Raw genomic sequence first — 16892 nt, 5'->3', positions numbered from 1 at the left:
CTTCACGCCTGAAACCCTGGCTCCAGGTTTTAGACTCTGCCCCCCTCACCCAAAACTCCCCAACCAGAAGAAATAGTTTAGAACACAGAACAGTACAGCACAGGAACAGGCCCTTTGGCCCATGATGTCTGTGCCGAACACAATGCCAAATTAAATTAAATCTCTTCTGCCTGCACATGATCCACATCTCTCCAGTCCCTGTACATTCATGTGTCCTTCTAACAGCCTCTTAAACACCTCTATCATGTCTGCTTCCACCACCACCCCTAGCAGCACATTCCAGGCACCCACCACCCTCTGTGTAAAAAAAACTTGCCCCCCTCTCACCTTAAATGCACGTCCCCTGGTACTGGACATTTCTACCCTGGGGAATAGATTCTGTCTGCCTCTTTATGCCAATCATCATTTTATCAGGTCTCCCCTCTGCCTCCGACACTCCAGAGAAAACCAACCTCTCCTTATAGCTCTCGCCCTCTAATCCAGGCAGCGTCCTGGGGAACCTCCTGCACCCTCTCCTCAGTCTCCTTCCTGTAATGGGGTGACCACAGTTGCACACATTCTCTCCTTCCAACCTTTCAGCTCACTTGAAAATGTTGTCTATTTTCTTTATTATTCATTTATGAGATCAATGTTTATTGTCAATCCCCAATTGTCCCTGAATTGCCTCACTAGGTCACTTCTTGGGGCAATAAGAGTGACCCACATTGGTGGGTGCTGAGCCACAGGGAGGGCAGACCAGGTAAGGATAGCAATTTCCTTCCCTGATGGATATTTTTGTCACCGTCTGATATGTTCACCATCACCATTTCTGATACTACCTTTTCTTTCCAGAATATTTAACTAACAAATTAAATTCCCTTCCTGTAGTGGGTGGATTAGTCCCAGCATCTGGATTACGGGTAGAGTCACACAAAAACACAGGACAACAGGAGCAGGACGAGGCCACTCTGCCCCTCAAACCTGCCCTGCCACTCAACGTAACCATGGCTGATCCATGCCAGCCTCAACTCCTCTCCTGCACCAGGTTCCCATAGCCTCAATCCCCCAATCCTTTACCTAACCCCACCCTACATACTTCTAATGATCCAGCCATCACACTCTCAAAGTCAAAGTCAAAAGTTTATTGTCACCTGCACAAGTCCATGTGTGCACGGGTGCAATGAGAAACATTTCTGCAGCAGCACCACAGGCACAGAGCATCAGATAAGCAGCAGCCACAAGAAAAACATAAATTAATCAAAAATTATACACAATATTTTACAAGAAAGAACACGGAACAAGAAAAAACAAAGTCCATTTTAGTGCAAAATGATCAAAGTGGTCATAGTGTTGCTAAACTGTAGTGATTAGGGTTTTGCTGGTTGATTCAAGAACCGAATAGTTGAAGGGAAGTCACTGTTCTTGAACCTGGTGGTGAGGGACTTCAGGCTTCTGTACCTCCTGCCCGATGGGAGCTGCGTGAAGATGGCATGGCCCGGATGGTGGGGATCTTTGACAATGGATGTTCCCTTCTTGAGGCAGCGCCTCCTGTAGATACTCCCAATGGTGGGGAGGGATGTGCCCGTGATGCATTGGGAAGAGTCCACTACTCTCTACCGTCTCTGTACCAGACCATGATGCAACCAGTCAGTACATCTGTAGAAGTTTGTTAAAGTTTTCAGTGACAAGCCAAACCTCCTAAGAAAGTAAAGGTGCTGGCACGCCTTCCTTGATACTGCAGCTATGTGCAGGGCCCAGGACAGGTCATCCGATATGTTAACGCCCAGGAATTTATAGCTGCTGACTCTCCACTGCTGATCCCCCAGTGTAGACGGGTTCATGTTCACCCTCCTTCTCCTTCCTGAAGTCAACTATCAGCTCTTTAGTTTTGCTGATACTGAGCGAGAGGTGGAGAATTCCAGAGACTCACCACCTTCTGCAAAATGAAATATCTACACACCTCTGTTTTGAAAGACCTTATCTTCCAACTCATTGGAGACTCTGCTACCAGTGAAAACATCCCAATATCCATCCTGTCAAGCCCCCTCAGGATCTCATATGTTGCAATAAGCTCACCCCTCACTCTTCTAAACTCCAAGGAATACAGGTCCAAACTGTCCCGCCTCTCTTGATAGCACAACCCTCTCACGCCTGGAACTAGCCTGGTGAATCTCCATTGGACTGTCTCTAATGCTACTCCAGGCTGTCTCTGGGTTACGAATGACCGACTTATGGACAATACGAACAAGCTCCCATGATATTATTAAATTCAAAAGTCTGACATACATACATAAGTTTGTTCCTACAAACAGCAGAACTTAGTTTCTCCCCTCCCCACTTTTAGCATTGTTCTTTCTTATCAGTCCTATGTGCTTTTGATGCTGTCTGTTACAGTACTGTGGAGGTGTGGATACCAAAATGAGTGATTTTTGTGTAACTTTCTGACTTATGGATCTCTGTAAAAGTGGAACCTGTTCATTACCTGAGCACAGCCTTGTATATCTTTTGTTTTGGGTAGGGGTATCAAAGCTGTGGGCAGTACTCCAGTTACGGCCTCAGCAACACCTTGTACAACCGTGACAAGACCTTCCTATTTTTAAACTCCAAACCCTCTTCCCTGTCGTGCCCCATTTACTCTCTACCCTTTGAGCTTTCAGGAAGTCTTTTTTTGTGGTTGAATGCCTGGATTCAAGGGCACTATCTCTTCCCAAATAGCTGGGGCCCAGAATTAGTGCTCCAATGCCTGTCGTAGAACCTGTACTGCACTCCTGTTGAATGCCAGCATCCCATTAACTTCCCTTCACTGTGGTTGTGTTGTGTGTTATCAACAGGACGCACTACAGTTACATAGTGAGGCACCTCCCAAACCCACAACCTCAAAACATCAAAGGTGCACGGGAACAGCAGCACCACCTGCAGCTTCCCCCTCTCAGTCACGCACCAACCTGGTGTGCAAATAAATCACTGTCACTGGATCTAAACCCCGGAGCTCCTGCCCCAACAGCAGCGTGGGAGCACCTTCACCCACTGCCTTTTCACGGGCAATTAGTGATGGGGAGTAAATGCCGGCCTTGCTGCAGTGCTGATGTGATCTGTACACATGGACCTTTACCTCCACAGTTTAAAACTTTCTACTAGTTGGAATTGGCTCTTGTCCGGGGCACAGAGAGCGCACATCACTTTGTGCACTAACATCTCTCAAATCGCAAGAAACATGAAATGGCTGATTTACATTTAATGAGTGGTTTTGCTGCTGATCTGAAGGTTCGCCCGCGGTGCTGCTGCGGGCGCCGGTAACAACCTTGACTTCCGATGGGCCGATGGGTCAGCGCCGGGAGGCCGCAGCCGCCCACAGTAGGCGGCGCTGTGAGGGGAGGACCGGGGAAGCGCGGGATCTGACGGCAGCTCTTGCCGCTGTCGGCGGCACGTCGTCAGGTAGGCCTGAGGCCTCGGGCGGGAGTGAGGTGCGGACGGAGCGGCGGCACCGGGAGGTCGGGTTACCTCAGCCCTCGGGCTGCGTCGCTGTCGGTGACCGGGCGCGGCCGTGTCGTGAGCCGTCCCGTCGACTCTCCGTGTCCGCCTGCCCTCGGCGCCTTTGTGCTGAGGCGGCCGCAGCGTGGCGCGGCCTCCGCCCCGGGCCTCAGGCCCCCGTCCCAGGCCCCGGGCCCGGGCCTCAGCCGGCGGCCGAGGGAGGAGCCCCAGGCCCGGCGGCCGAGGGAGGGGCGCTGGCGCTGCCCCCGCCCCGGCCTTGCAGCAATTTCTCGCCCGGCCGACGTTTAGGGAGCGGGCCGTGGCTCCGCCGCCCCTCGGAGCGGGCTTCCCGCTGTAAACAGGTCACACTGCGGCACCGAGGGCGGCCGCTCGGGCCTTCCGGCCGCTGCTACCCCCCCCCCCCCCCCCCCCGTCGCCCATATTCCCCGCGGGGCATCGCACTCGGTCTCCTCCCCGGTCCGTCCCATTGTCACGGAGTGGCGCTGAGATCAGTAACGGGGGGGGGGGGACCGTCCCCGGGGGGGCAGGGTCCCCGGGGTGTGGGTGGGACCCGGGGGGGTGGGGGACCGTCCTCGGGGGGGGGGGGGGGGTCCCAGGGGAGCCCTGGGGGAGCAGAGAGAGGGGGTGTCAGGATTGATTGGGAGGGGCTTGGGTTGTGGGGGGGGGGAGGTTTGCAGGGTGATGCTCTGTGAGTACGGATTCGCTATGGAGAAACGTTACTGCCCTTGTATCGCCTTGCTGAGACGGTATCCTGAGTATCGGGTACAGTTAGAGTCTCCTCTCCCGACAAAGGATTTCCCCACTAGAGAGGGTGTGAAGTGGATGGTTCCTGGACTAGTGGGCTGTCGTAGGAGGAGATGTCGAGTACACCAGGCTTTTTCCCTCATCGAAATGTACCAAGTTCTTAATAGTACAACAAGTCCCAGTCTCAGAGTATGGGGCAGGCCATTTAGAACAGAGACGAGAAGAAATCTCTTCTCGGGTGAATCTTTGGAATCCTCATTGAGTGCGTTCAAAACAGATCAATGATTCTTGGATACTAAAGGAAGTAAAGGCAGGAAAATGATATTGGAGGTAGGTCAGCTGTACTGTGGAATGAGGAACAGGCCTGAGGAGCTGAGTTGTCCACTGCTCCGATTTCCTTCTGTTTTTTGCTGAAACCCCTTGCTCTGCATTCACTCTGTGTTCTTCCTACTGGAAACACATTCTCTTTTACACAAACCTTTACTTGAATGCCTCTATTAAATCCCCCAGTTCCCTTTTGAGGCTAACAACCCCAGCTTCTCCCCTGTCTCCTCAGAGCTGGAGTCCTGTCCTGTAAAACTCCTCCACAACAACTCCAGGGCATCGTGGACCTTGCCACAGTACGGGAGCCACCACCTTACACTACTGACTTTCCTTTAACGTAGATCAGCGAGTAAAGGAGTCGGGCCATGGGTGACAGCGATGACGAATATGACCGGCGGCGCAGAGATAAGTTTCGCCGAGAGAGGAGCGACTATGACCGGTCCCGCGAGAGAGACGACAGGCGACGAGATGACTGGAATGACAGGTTAGGGTGGCATTTTGCTTCGCTGCACTGAGGCTGTCCCTCAGGAGTTGCTTCCACTCGGGTTTTGAGGTGACCCATCAGGCCAACGTGGGAACTGCTGGGGGTTCCCGGTGTGTGGGTGGGTAGCGTGCTTCTCCTGCATTCACACTGGAGCTCCATGTGTTCCTAACGTGTGGCCTCAAGGTTCTTGATGCCCTCCTGAATTCGCCTCCTCCACTTTGAGTGACATGGGCCAGGGATTCCCAGGAGTAAATGAGGATGAGGCATGTTTTTCAAGGATGTCCTAAGCACGTGCTTGAATCTTTTCCTATCTCTACCTGGTAAACTCTTGTAGTGCAGCTTGGAGGTGAATTACCAAAGGAGCCATCAGAGTGAAATTGGGGCATTGATGCTGGGGATATTAACCTGGGGGAGGGCACTGACATTCTTCCACTGCCTTGAGGTAGTCCCAGTCTCAGAGGGCAGGGATTACTGCCTCCCGATAGACCACTGGCTACCTCATTAAATATATTTAAGACACAGCTAGATTTTTGAATAGTAGGGAATTCATGCAGATGACACGAAGGTTGGGGGTGTTGTGGATAGTTTGGAGGGCTGTCAGAGGTTACAGAGGGACATAGATAGGATGCAAAGTTGGGCTGAGAAGTGGCAGATGCAGTTCAACCCAGATAAGTGTGAAGTGGTTCATTTTGGTAGGTCAAATATGTTGGCGGAATATAGTATTAATGGTAGGACTCTTGGCAGTGTGGAGGATCAGAGGGATCTTGGGGTCTGATTCCATAGGACACTCAAAGTGGCTGCGCAGGTTGACTCTGTGGTTAAGAAGGCATATGGTGTATTGTCCTTCATCAATCGGGGAATTGAATTTAGGAGCCGAGAGGTATTGTTGCAGCTATATAGGTCCCTGGTCAGACCCCACTTGGAGTATTGTGCTCAGTTCTGGTCGTCTCACTACAGGAAGGATGTGGAAGCCATAGAGAGGGTGCAGAGGAGATTTACAAGGATGCTGCCTGGAATGCAGAGCATGCCTTATGAAAGTAGGTTGAGGGAACGCAGCCTTTTCTCCTTGGAGAAACGGAGGATGAGGAGGGACCCGATAGAGGTGTATAAGATGATGAGAGGTATTGATCGGGTAGATAGTCAGAGGCTTTTCCCCAGGGCTGAATTGGTGGCCACAAGAAGACATAGGTTTAAGGTGCTGGGGAGTAGATATAGAGGAGATGTCAGGGTAAGTTTTTTACTCAGAGAGTGGTGAGTGTGTGGAATGGGCTTCCGGCAACGGTGATGGAGGTGGATACGATAGGGTCTTTCAAGAGACTGTTAGATAGGTACATGGAGCTGAGTAAAATAGAGGGCTGTGGGTAAGCCTAGTAATTTCTAGGGTAGGGACATGTTCGGCACAGCTTTGTGGGCCGAAGGGCCTGAATTGTGCTGTCGGTTTTCTATGTCTATGTCTAAGGGTTATGGGGAAAAGGCAGGCAGGTGGAGCTGATTTCACGGCCAAATCAGCTGTGATCTTATTGACTGGCAGAACAGGCTCGATGGGCCGGATGGCCTCCTCCTGCTATTTCTGATGTGCTTATGAGGTCCATACATGCTGCATTTCGGGGGACCTTGATTCTAGAGTACAGGCACCGTAGGTTGAACACTCACTAGTTGACTGAACAGTGTGATTCATTAAAACAAATGCCCAGCCTGCTTCCTGTTTGAGCCACAGTTCAGTGTGAGGAGGACACACAGAATCAGATTTATTATCACTGACACGACGTGAAATTTGTCGTTTTCTGGTAGCAGTACGGTGCAAAGACACAAAAACCTATAAATTACAAAAAAAATTGCAAAAAAAGGAATAAAGAGGTAGTGTTCGTGATTCATTCAGAAATCTGATGGTGGAGGGGAAGACAATGTTCCTAAATCATTGAGTGTGGGTCTTCAGGCTCTTGTGCCTCTTCCCTGATGGTAGTTACGAGAAGAGGGCATGTCCCGGTTGGTGAGGGTCCTCAGTGATAGATGCCACCTTCTTGAGGCAACGCCTCTTGATGTCCCCAGTGGTGGGAGGGTTGTGCCCGTGATGGAGCTGGCTGAGTCTACAACCTTCTGCAGCCTCTTGCGATCCTGCACATTGGAGCCTCTGTACCAGGCTGTGATGCAACCAGTCAGAATGCTCTCCACTGTACATCTGTAGACACACTTTATTGTTGTTTGAACATCTCTGGCTCACCTGCTGAAGTGGCTGAGGTCAGGTCTTTCCTTGCGTTTCAGAGAGTGGGACAGGGGGAGAGAGCGGCGAAGTCGAGAGTACCGAGATTACGACCGAGGGAGAAGGGAGCGTTTCTCCCCACCGCGACATGACCTCAGCCCGCCCCAGAAGCGCGTACGCCGTGATTGGTGAGTACTGGAGCTGCAGAGTGAGCATTTTATGCTGCTGCATACAAGTTGTCCTGTGTAGGTAAGTTGTACTCCGAGCCATGTTTCAGGAATTGGTATCCTGTGGCCATAGCCTTCCCCTCCACGTGACTCAGCTTTGCACTCGGCATTTATAACAACCCTGTCCATCCATACAGCACCTTCAACAGTTCTGAGTTCTGGTTGTTCTACGTTATAACAATCCTCAGACCACCTCTTGTTCCAAGGAGAATGGTGCAAATGTTTCCAACTTTCTTTGTAACAGGAGACCCTGATCCCTGGTAATTTTGGGACACCTCCATGTCTTTTTCAGTTCTGTTGCTGAGGCCTGCCCAGTGACTAATGGCAACAATCCAATATCTGATCGTTCGGAAGTCCTGATGGGTTGGCATCTGGCCCACTCACTGGTACATTAAATCCTCGTTATCTGTGGAGCAGCTATCTGCGTGAGGTTGGCCATGTATTACTAGGAGTGTGGGTCAGTGAGTGGTTGAGGTCAGGACCTTCAGGAACCTGGGTAGATATGCAACTGGAGCTTGTCTGTTTAGCTTGTTTGACTAGTTTGCTGGGTTTTGTTTCCTGTGCTCCCTCTAAAACTCACTGAAACTCAGTCTGTTGCTGCCTTTAAACTCTTTAGGTTATTATGCAACATCTGAAAAATGAATTAAAAAATGTGTGTTGGAGTATTAGTCAGGGTAACATCCGCGGGTCTGGGAAACCTGCTTGTCAGGCACCACCAGAGTCCTGAAGTTACCAGATTAATTATTGTCACATGTACCGAGGTACAGTGAAAAACTTGTCTTGCATACAGACAAGTATACAGACAAGTATACAGACATGACTGTTCATACAGATCGTTTCATTAATAGTGCATTGAGGTAGCACAAGGGAAAACAATAACAGAATGCAAATAAAATGTTACAGTTACAGAGAAGGTGCAGGCAGACAATAAGGTGAAAGGTCATAAAGAGGTAGATTGAGGTCAGGAGTCCATCTTATAACGCTATGGACCGTTCAGTAGTCTTATAACAGTGGGGTAGAAGCTGTCCTTGAGCCTGGTGGTACGTGCTTTCAGGCTTTTGTATCTTCTGTCCGATGGGAGGGAGGAGAAGAATGTCTGGGGTGGGTGGGGTCTTTGATTATGCCGGCTGCTTTACTAAGACAGTGAGAAGTATAGACAGAGTCCATGGAGGAGAGGCTTCTTTCTGTGGTACATCGATTTAAAAAAAATTGTGAGGATTGATGGGGACGTGCTAAATTTCTTCAGCCTCCTGAGCAAGTAGAAGCGCTGGTGAGCTTTTTTGGCCGTGGCATCTACGTGGTTGGACCAGGACTGGCTACTGGTGATGTTCACTCCTAAGAACTTGAAGCTCTCAACCCTCTTGACCTCAGCGCCATTGATGTAGACAGCAGCATTTGCACCGCCCCCCCCCCCCCCCCCTTCCTGAAGTCAATGACCAGCTCCTTTGTTTTGCTGACATTGAGGGAAAGGTTGTTGTCATGACACCATGCCACTAGGCTCCCTACCTCCTTCCTGTACTCTGACTCATCGTTATTTGAGATACGGCCCACTACAGCGGTATCATCTGCAAACTTGTAGATGGAGTTAGAGCAGAATCTGGCCACACAGCCGTGAGTGTATAGGGAGCATAGTAGGGGGCTGAGGACGCAGCCTTGTGGGGCAACAATGTTGAGAATATTCTTTGCTGCCTAGAACAATTCAGGTGACACAGATGTTTTTAAAAACAACTTATCAGCTCACCTTGCTGCCTTTAAGCATCCATTTACGCTGTCGCCGAGCTCTTCCACCCACCTGTTTTGCAGCTGGTTGTGAACGATTTGCTGATGTTGCTGTTTTCTTTTCCCTCAGGGAGGATCATGTTGCAGATCCCTATCACACTGGCTATGAGATGCCGTATGCTGGTGGGGGAGGTCCCAGTTACGGCCCCCCTCAACCCTGGGGGCACCCGGATATTCACATAATGCAGCAGCACCACGGGATTCCCATCCAGGCCAGGTGAGGTCACACGCGGGGCAGGCTCCCGCGGCCGACAGGGAGCAGAGGGTTTCGCGTCCACCTGAGTAGGAGGTTTCAGTCTTTCAGTTTGCTGATGGAGCCTCTGTCCACAGCTGCTAGGGTGCATTTGTATTGTTCCATTCTCGTAATGACGTAGGAGGAGGATGTTCAGCCCATCGAGTCTGTGTTGTCTCAGAGCATTCCCATCAGTCGTGTTCCCCTGCTTATTTCTCTCTCTAGTGCCCATGAACATCCTCCTGATTCTCCCACCACCCATCTGTGCTGGGGTAGTTGGCTGAATGAGGGGGAGGGGGTCTGGCGCCATTCTCTGGTGATGTTTGTGGCCATGCTGTACCGACGCTGTTAGTCTCCTTCTCACCCCTAGGCTGGGCAACCTACATGAGCTGGAGGTGGGGCCTCCACCCCCAGTAATGAAGACCTTCAAAGAATTCCTGCTGTCTCTGGACGACTCTGTCGACGAGACCGAATCAGTGAAACGCTACAATGACTACAAGATCGAATTCCGTCGGCAACAGATGCAGGATTTCTTCCTGGCCCACAAGGACGAGGAATGGTGAGGTCACACGTTGAAAGGCCGGTTCTTGTGTGTTCTTGGCCACGTATTGTGCTGGGTTTGTTTAACAAGTGTCGTCAGTCGTGGTTCAGTTGTGATCTGACTCTCCCCCTTGCGCATCGACCCCCGTCTTCCTGAACCCAGCCCTGTGAGGGTGCTGTGCTGGTGGCAGAGAGCAGGTGTGAGAGTATCCCGGGCTCCCACAGTTCTCTTCGCATTATCATGTGTGAGGGAATGCTGTGGTTGCAATGAGTCCGTCTCTGCTGTGCTCCAGCAAGGTTTTGCTAGCCCAGTGCAGAGAGCTTCCCTGCTCCTGCAGTCCCTGAATCCAGGCCTTGCCTTCTACCGACTGTTACAGCAAGAGTACAGCTGGAGATGAAACATTAACTTTGTCCCAGCATTGATAGGCCCTGAGCTCCAGGCAGCAACTGTGCTGGGAATGGGACAATGCTGTTTAATTGTTTGTGATTGAAATCTTTGACTGCTGGTGTTTAAATTGCTTTCCATTAGTAGAAAGTAATGTCTTAATGTTCCCTAATGTTCTCTCTTGATCTCTGTAATTGGGGTTGTTAACTTGGGTGTTCAGTGACTGGATTTCTGAGGAATACTGAACAATATCCTATTCCTGTCTCTGAGACTTTGGCTGGTAGGATGGAGCCCTCCCAAGGTGAAGCTTTGCTTCAGAACTGAACTCCTCTCGGTGCTCGTTCCTTTTCACCTGAGCTCCAGGTTGAATATTTGAAATGCCCTTACTCCTTGGGTCACTAGTGGTGGAAATCTCCTTGTCCTGCCCTATAATGTTGGAGTCTACATTTACAACAGTACATTCTCTCCTGGCTCCACAAAGGCCTCTCTGATCAGCCCCTGTCCTTTGCACTGCCTCCCACCCCCACCCCATCCACTGCACTGGGTCAGAACTGAAGAGCTCGTACTGAATTATTATTCCCCTGTCCTTGTACAGGATCAAAGTCCTTTTATTTCAACACTGGGCGTTCTTGGTTGGAGCACTGGGTTTATCCAGAGTTAGGCGGGTGCGTGAGGGGGGAAAGGAGGGTTTATTCAGTGTTGCTCAGTGAGGGGGAGGGACTGACCGTGCTCTTCGTCTGTCACCCGTGCAGTATGGATGTGTTGATGGGGTCCACGATGATCTGCCCTTTCCTGAGGCTCACTTTGCAGTTCCCTGTTGTGGTTCATGCTGCCTGACCTGGAAACATTTCAGCATTCCTTCACCATCTCTGGGATTAGCTCTGCAGTTCCCTACCCAACAACACGGAGGGAGTAATCCATACGGACTGCAGCAGGTCAGGGGGGTGGCTCCCCATCGCTTTCCTGAGCGATGATTCTGGACCAGGAGTAAAAGCCAGGCTCGAGAGTGGCAGCCACGTCATGGAAAACAGAAACAGTTTAATCAGTCACTGATCATAGCTAATCCCTGTGTGACTGCTTTCCACTGTGGGGAAGTTAAATGCTGGAAAATACATCTGTTCATATTTCAAGGGGAAAGAGCTTGTGGTTTAGGATTCACTGAGTGGCAGAGTACATGAGGGAACACCTGTGGTTTCTGATGCTCTGTCTCCCTCACACCAGTTGTTGTCCCACCGCTGTAATGTGGGTAATGCTGATTGAGACCTGTGAGCACGTGACATGGTGTGACAGTGAGTGCAGCACCTCTCTTCTGATGGGTGCATGCAGGAACGTAACATCTGTTAAACTAAGAGAGTTGAAACATGAAATTAGGCCTTGGTGAAGCAGCAGATGCTGGAACGTTGCGGTATCGCTGAAAGTGATGATGCTGTTGTACACACCATCGTAGGAAGTAGAGGGGATGCCATTTAGCGCCTTGAGTCTGTCCGTCTGTCCACCTGAGGGAGCGACTGTGATCTGTAGTCCAACTCTGTCCACCCACGTCCAGGGACCTTCATGCAATTGACCAGCAAAAATATAATTGACCCCGTGTCCATTTGTGGGAGAGGGTTACGTGCTCCTGCCATGCTCTGTTACAGAACCTCTCCATGGCCTGCCTCTGACTTTAAGGAAATACCCCTTATATCTTTTCCTGTGTTGGCCATGATGCCAAAGAATGTAGACTCTGAGCGTCAGCCAGATGCCGCAGTGACCAGTGAAGACAGAGAATGCCACAGGTGTGCTGGCCACATGCCTTTGTAGACAAAGGCACAGTGACTACAGTACTAAGCAGGGGTTACACATTTCCAGAACCGTCCCTGGGGATGGAGAGGGTGAATCACTCCCATCCCTTGTATTTTCGGGAATTGTTGGGGTGTGGTCATACAACAAGGGCAAGAAAGCTCATCAAGCCATATCCATCCTAACCTGATAGCCTGCCATCGCCTTGTGTCTTGGCTCCAGAAGTGTGATTCCAGAGGGGCATCTGGTAGCTGGGATTCAGCCTCCCCACTACCTTTAGGAGCAGGGCTGGAGTGGACAATGGTGAGGAGAAACCTGAGTGGGGTATTACTCAGCAATCACAAAGATGAGTAACGCTGAGAAAATTGGTCACTAATCTCTGAGCTCGGAGGGTGTGATTGCAATAACTGTCTCGATGATGCAGTTATGTAGAAATACAAGATCCAAACCATTTGCGCATCCTCTCCCTTTGTGTGTTTCTCTCCCCCCTGAGTACTTTTCTCCACTTGCTAATTTTACCTAGGAAATTCGTTGGTGTGTTTCCGACGTGGGAAGCAGCAGTGTGCCTCTTCACTGAAATAAGTAGACACAAGGGAAAATATCGTTTTTAACTAACCTCTTCATTTTTTTGTCCTTTTGTTATCTGGAGTTTGTAGTCTTTTTCGTTTGTATAATGTTAATTCTGACACCTTTCTTCCCCCCCTTCGAAGACAAGGTGCAGGAGGGCAAATGTGAAGCAAATCCTGGCACGCTGCAGTGGAGACCCTTGTATGAGAACTACTAGTTAGCCACACACTGCGCACAATGCAGTGTCTAGTAATCCCAAAGTGTTAGTGTCTAGTTAGTGAGGGTCACAATCACTGCTAATGAAAAGAAGCTACAAACGCTCGCTCGCTCACTTGAGATTCTTCAAGATGACTTCGACACCTAAGTATTATTATTTTATCCGTACGTAAGCTGCCAAAACAATAATTCTTGAAGTAAAAGGTTTCTTTTTTTTAAAAAATGAACAAAATTAAAATTGGTGATTTGTTCATGTTCTTTTGCTAGGGCATTTTGTTTTGTCTTTAACTGTTTGGGGTTCTCCAGAGGTGATGCCATAAGCAGGGCAGGAACTGAATCCTAACACGAAGAACTGCACGGTCCAAATGAGCCAGCAGTTGCCGCCGGTCTCGTTGGTAGTCCATGATCAATTGCACATAAAGATTCAGTAATAACCTTGGTCCAGTTAGCACAGTGGGTTAAAGGAAGGTGGCTGGAGAGGCAGGAGTATCCCCAGCTTCAACTTTCAGTCTCTTCAAGTTAACAGAGCTTCATAGAATTGTGGCTCAGAAGGACATTCAACCCATCAATGCAATGCCGGCTCCCAGTAGATCTATCCCTTCAGTCCCATTCCCTTGTCCTATCCACATAGTCCTGCAAATTGCTCTCTCCTGCCAATCCAATTCCCTTTTGGAGTTACTTATTCTATTTTCATCTGCCTACAGGATCACAGATCATAACTACGCTTCTTGAGTGAGAAAGAACTATGCTTCCTTGTTTGTTCTGCAGAAATTTTGAATCTGTGTTTCCTGCTCCTTGGTTCATCTGTTAATGGAAGCAGCTTCCCACTGTAAGCCTGTCTAAATCTGACATGCTCTTGTATACCTCTGAAATCTCCCCAAACCTTGCTCCAAGGAGACGCTGCAGCTTCTCCAGTGTAAACCTGTAGCTGGAACCACTGCAGTAAATCTCATCTGCACTGTCTGTAGGTCTTTAACATCTGTCCTGCACTCCTTGAATCAGCTGAGTAACAGGAGCACAGCAGGAAACCATTCAGATTTTGTGTTGTCCCACCATTCAATGAGACGATGGCTGATCTGTATCATCATCCCATCCACCTGTCTTGGGCCCGTAATCCCTCTTGCCCTCGCCCACAAAATTCAATCTATCCCAGTAAATGAAAATAAAAAACTGCAGCTATTGGAATTCTGAGATAAAAGCAGAAAATGCTGGAAATAATCGGTGGGTCGGGCAGCATCTGTCAAGAGAGAGTCGGTTAACGTTTCAGGTTAAAGGCATTCACCAGAGCTTCTGATGAAGGGTCTCAGACCTGAAATGTCGACTGTTTCTCTTTCCACAGATGCTGCCTGACCCGAGTGCTTCTAGCATTTTGTGCCTTCAGTCACTCCAAATTTGTATTTGACCTCCAACTTCACTGGCTTTGGGGAGGGGGGAGTGGTGGATTCTAAATTTCTGTCCTTCGTGTGAGGAAGTGCTTCTGGCATTATAATATTCTGCTCCCTTCTGATCTCCCTCCACCAGAGGGCATAGACTTTCTGTATCAATCTACCTTATTAATTTCTTTAAATATCCAAACCCCTTTATTAAATTGTCCCTTAACCTTCTGTGGATTGCTTCATTAAGTCCCTGTTGTTGGGGTGCAGCCTGTGTCCCTGGTCTTTGCTGACTATTGGAATTGAATAGCTGAAGCTGCTGTGGTGTGGTGAAAGGCCACTGCCACTCATTGCAAAGTAGGGCTACAATGGTTGCTGTTGGGACCATGCTCCAGTATACTTTAAGAGGGACTGGGGGTAGAATGGGGGCATATTGCAAGGGCTGATTGCAGGGTAGTTACATAAGTATCTCGTCACCTACCACCTACCATCCCACCCCCCCCCCCCCCCCCCCCCAGGAAAGAGAGACTTCCATGAAATTAGAGTTGATTGCTGAGAGAGAGAAAGCAGGAAGTGTGTAGCTAAGGGTAGTAGAAATCTGAAATGCTCTTCCATTACAAGGCTGCGGTTTTCTCTGGGACAATGGCTACTTGTAGTACTGAAATCACTAAATTATGACACGGAATTGAGCAATTTGCGGGATTGCAGTGGGGAACTAGGATCTAGGTGCTGATCTAACTGATCAGGGAAGGGCTGCACAGATTGATGGTGTTGTCGGACACCACATCATGTTCAGGTAGCCATGGTCCCAAACATCAAAGTGTAAAAAAAAAGTCTATAATTTTGGTAAAAATCCGTCGGAATCTATTTCACGCTTCGATATTGTGTGACGGACATTCTGACAACCAAACAACTAACTAAGATATTGGCCTGAGCCAAGCCACAACAACAGAATTGATGTGGGTTTGGGGTATCCCCTGTTGAAGGTGAGAGAGTGTGTGTATACATAGCAAAGCACCTTCTGCGCTGTCCTTCCTTCCTGAGCTTATCCCCAGTTAACTGCTCTCTCGGATCCTGCTGCAGCCCTCCTTTGGTCAAGGGTGATGCACTGTCTAGGGGAATATGCTGTCCAGGCAGGGTGCACGTGTGTTTATGTCGAAACTTTACAGTAACGTATTTACTTTTTTCCCCCAACCCGAAGGACAAAACACATTACAAAGTCAGTGCAACCACCAGAGAGAACAATATTGAAAAGTGCCCACCTCCTCCTACCCTTCCCAATATCTAGTCTGACAGAACTGGGACAGTTGAATTCCATTATAATAAGTGCGAACACAGTATCCTCAAACAGCAGTGTCTGTCTGAGTGATTATCCTGCCTTGTTTAATCCCTCCCTCTCCTCTGGTGAATCCCTGCTTGCTGCATGTTTTCTATTGAACTTCAGTGCTACATTTGCCATTGCTCCATGCTCTGATTTGCACCAACTATCAACTGTCTTTGCGTTTTTGAAGGTTCCGCTCTAAGTATCACCCGGATGAGGCTGGGAAGCGCAAGCAGGAGGCTGACTTTGGCCTTCGCACGCGACTCAGTGTTTACTGTTACCTGATGGAGCACGGCTGGTTTGATGGCCTCTCACTCGACATTGATAAAGCCAACATCATCATGAAGGCATTAGACGCAGGTAATTGTTGCTCTTGTGTCACTGCTCTGATGGCTGGTATCTGTGTCTCCCTCCAGCTTGCTGCTCTCCCCCTCCTACTCCCACACCTCAACTCCTCTCTCTCTCACTTGGTCAGTAATAACCCAACAGAAAGGTGAACTAACTTTGTCCTCAAAGGCTGGCTGTATCTGCATTGGGCTAATATTCAAAGTATAGGGTTTGGAGAGTCAGAAGGGAAGTATTGAATGAGCACCGCTGCAGGAGGGGTTGTAGTGGAGCGCACTGCGCTGCAGGAGGGGTTGTAGTGGAGCGCACTGCGCTGCAGGAGGGGTTGTAGTGGAGCACACTGCGCTGCAGGAGGGGTTGTAGTGGAGCGCACTGTGCTGCAGGAGGGGTTGTAGTGGAGCGCACTGCGCTGCAGGAAGGGCAGTTGCTGTTTCGGTCATTGCAACAATACCTACGCTCCAGGTTGAACCAGCTTATCACTATCTGCAGTAGATTGAGGCATTGTGTTCGTGTTCTTTTAGAATAAACATCTTTTCATTCTCTCGAGCAGCTGTTATAAAGATGGAGGGCGGAACGCAAATCGATGTAAAAATTCTAGACCTTGAGGATGAAGAGGAAAAGACAGACAAAATGGAGCCTGCAAAGAAGGAAGAGGGGCGGATCTTGGATAATGACAGAAAGGTGGTGGAGAAAGAGAAGGAAGAAGATACCAGAAAGGTAATTGTCCTTCTACCTGATTCCTTTCAGCTGTGCCATTGTTACAAAACGTAGGATGTTTGCAGGATATTCGGCAGCCCAGCCAGTCCTTGCTGGCGTTTGAGCCTCATCCTGTCTTTTCTGCTCCAAATCTGTCAGCGCAGTTCTCAATTCCCACCTCCCTCGGCCTCCCCTTAAATGTATCTACC

The 16892-nt window shown here is 49.5% G+C and overlaps 1 protein-coding gene across 5 annotated transcripts in view; it reads left to right on the top strand.

Moving 5' to 3' along the window:
• Positions 1-3406: 3406 nt before the first annotated feature.
• Positions 3407-16892, top strand: part of srrt (serrate RNA effector molecule homolog (Arabidopsis)) — a 38662-nt gene continuing 25176 nt past the window's right edge. The window contains exons 1-7 of one of the 5 annotated variants that reach the window (XM_052044709.1): positions 3407-3443; positions 4881-5023; positions 7286-7411; positions 9300-9446; positions 9814-10020; positions 15833-16002; positions 16538-16704. In XM_052044709.1, coding sequence (XP_051900669.1) covers positions 4905-5023; positions 7286-7411; positions 9300-9446; positions 9814-10020; positions 15833-16002; positions 16538-16704 — 936 coding nt within the window. In that variant the 5' untranslated portion in view covers positions 3407-3443; positions 4881-4904. Of the gene's footprint in view, positions 3508-4880; positions 5024-7285; positions 7412-9299; positions 9447-9813; positions 10021-12954; positions 13097-15832; positions 16003-16537; positions 16705-16892 lie in introns of those variants that run through there. The other 4 variants (XM_052044708.1, XM_052044707.1, XM_052044710.1 and 1 more) reach the window with 4 other exon arrangements.

The sequence above is a fragment of the Pristis pectinata genome, chromosome 37, assembly GCF_009764475.1.
Source record: "Pristis pectinata isolate sPriPec2 chromosome 37, sPriPec2.1.pri, whole genome shotgun sequence".
Classification (NCBI taxonomy): Eukaryota; Metazoa; Chordata; class Chondrichthyes; order Rhinopristiformes; family Pristidae; genus Pristis; species Pristis pectinata.
This window is presented reverse-complemented; position numbering and strand designations above follow the sequence as displayed.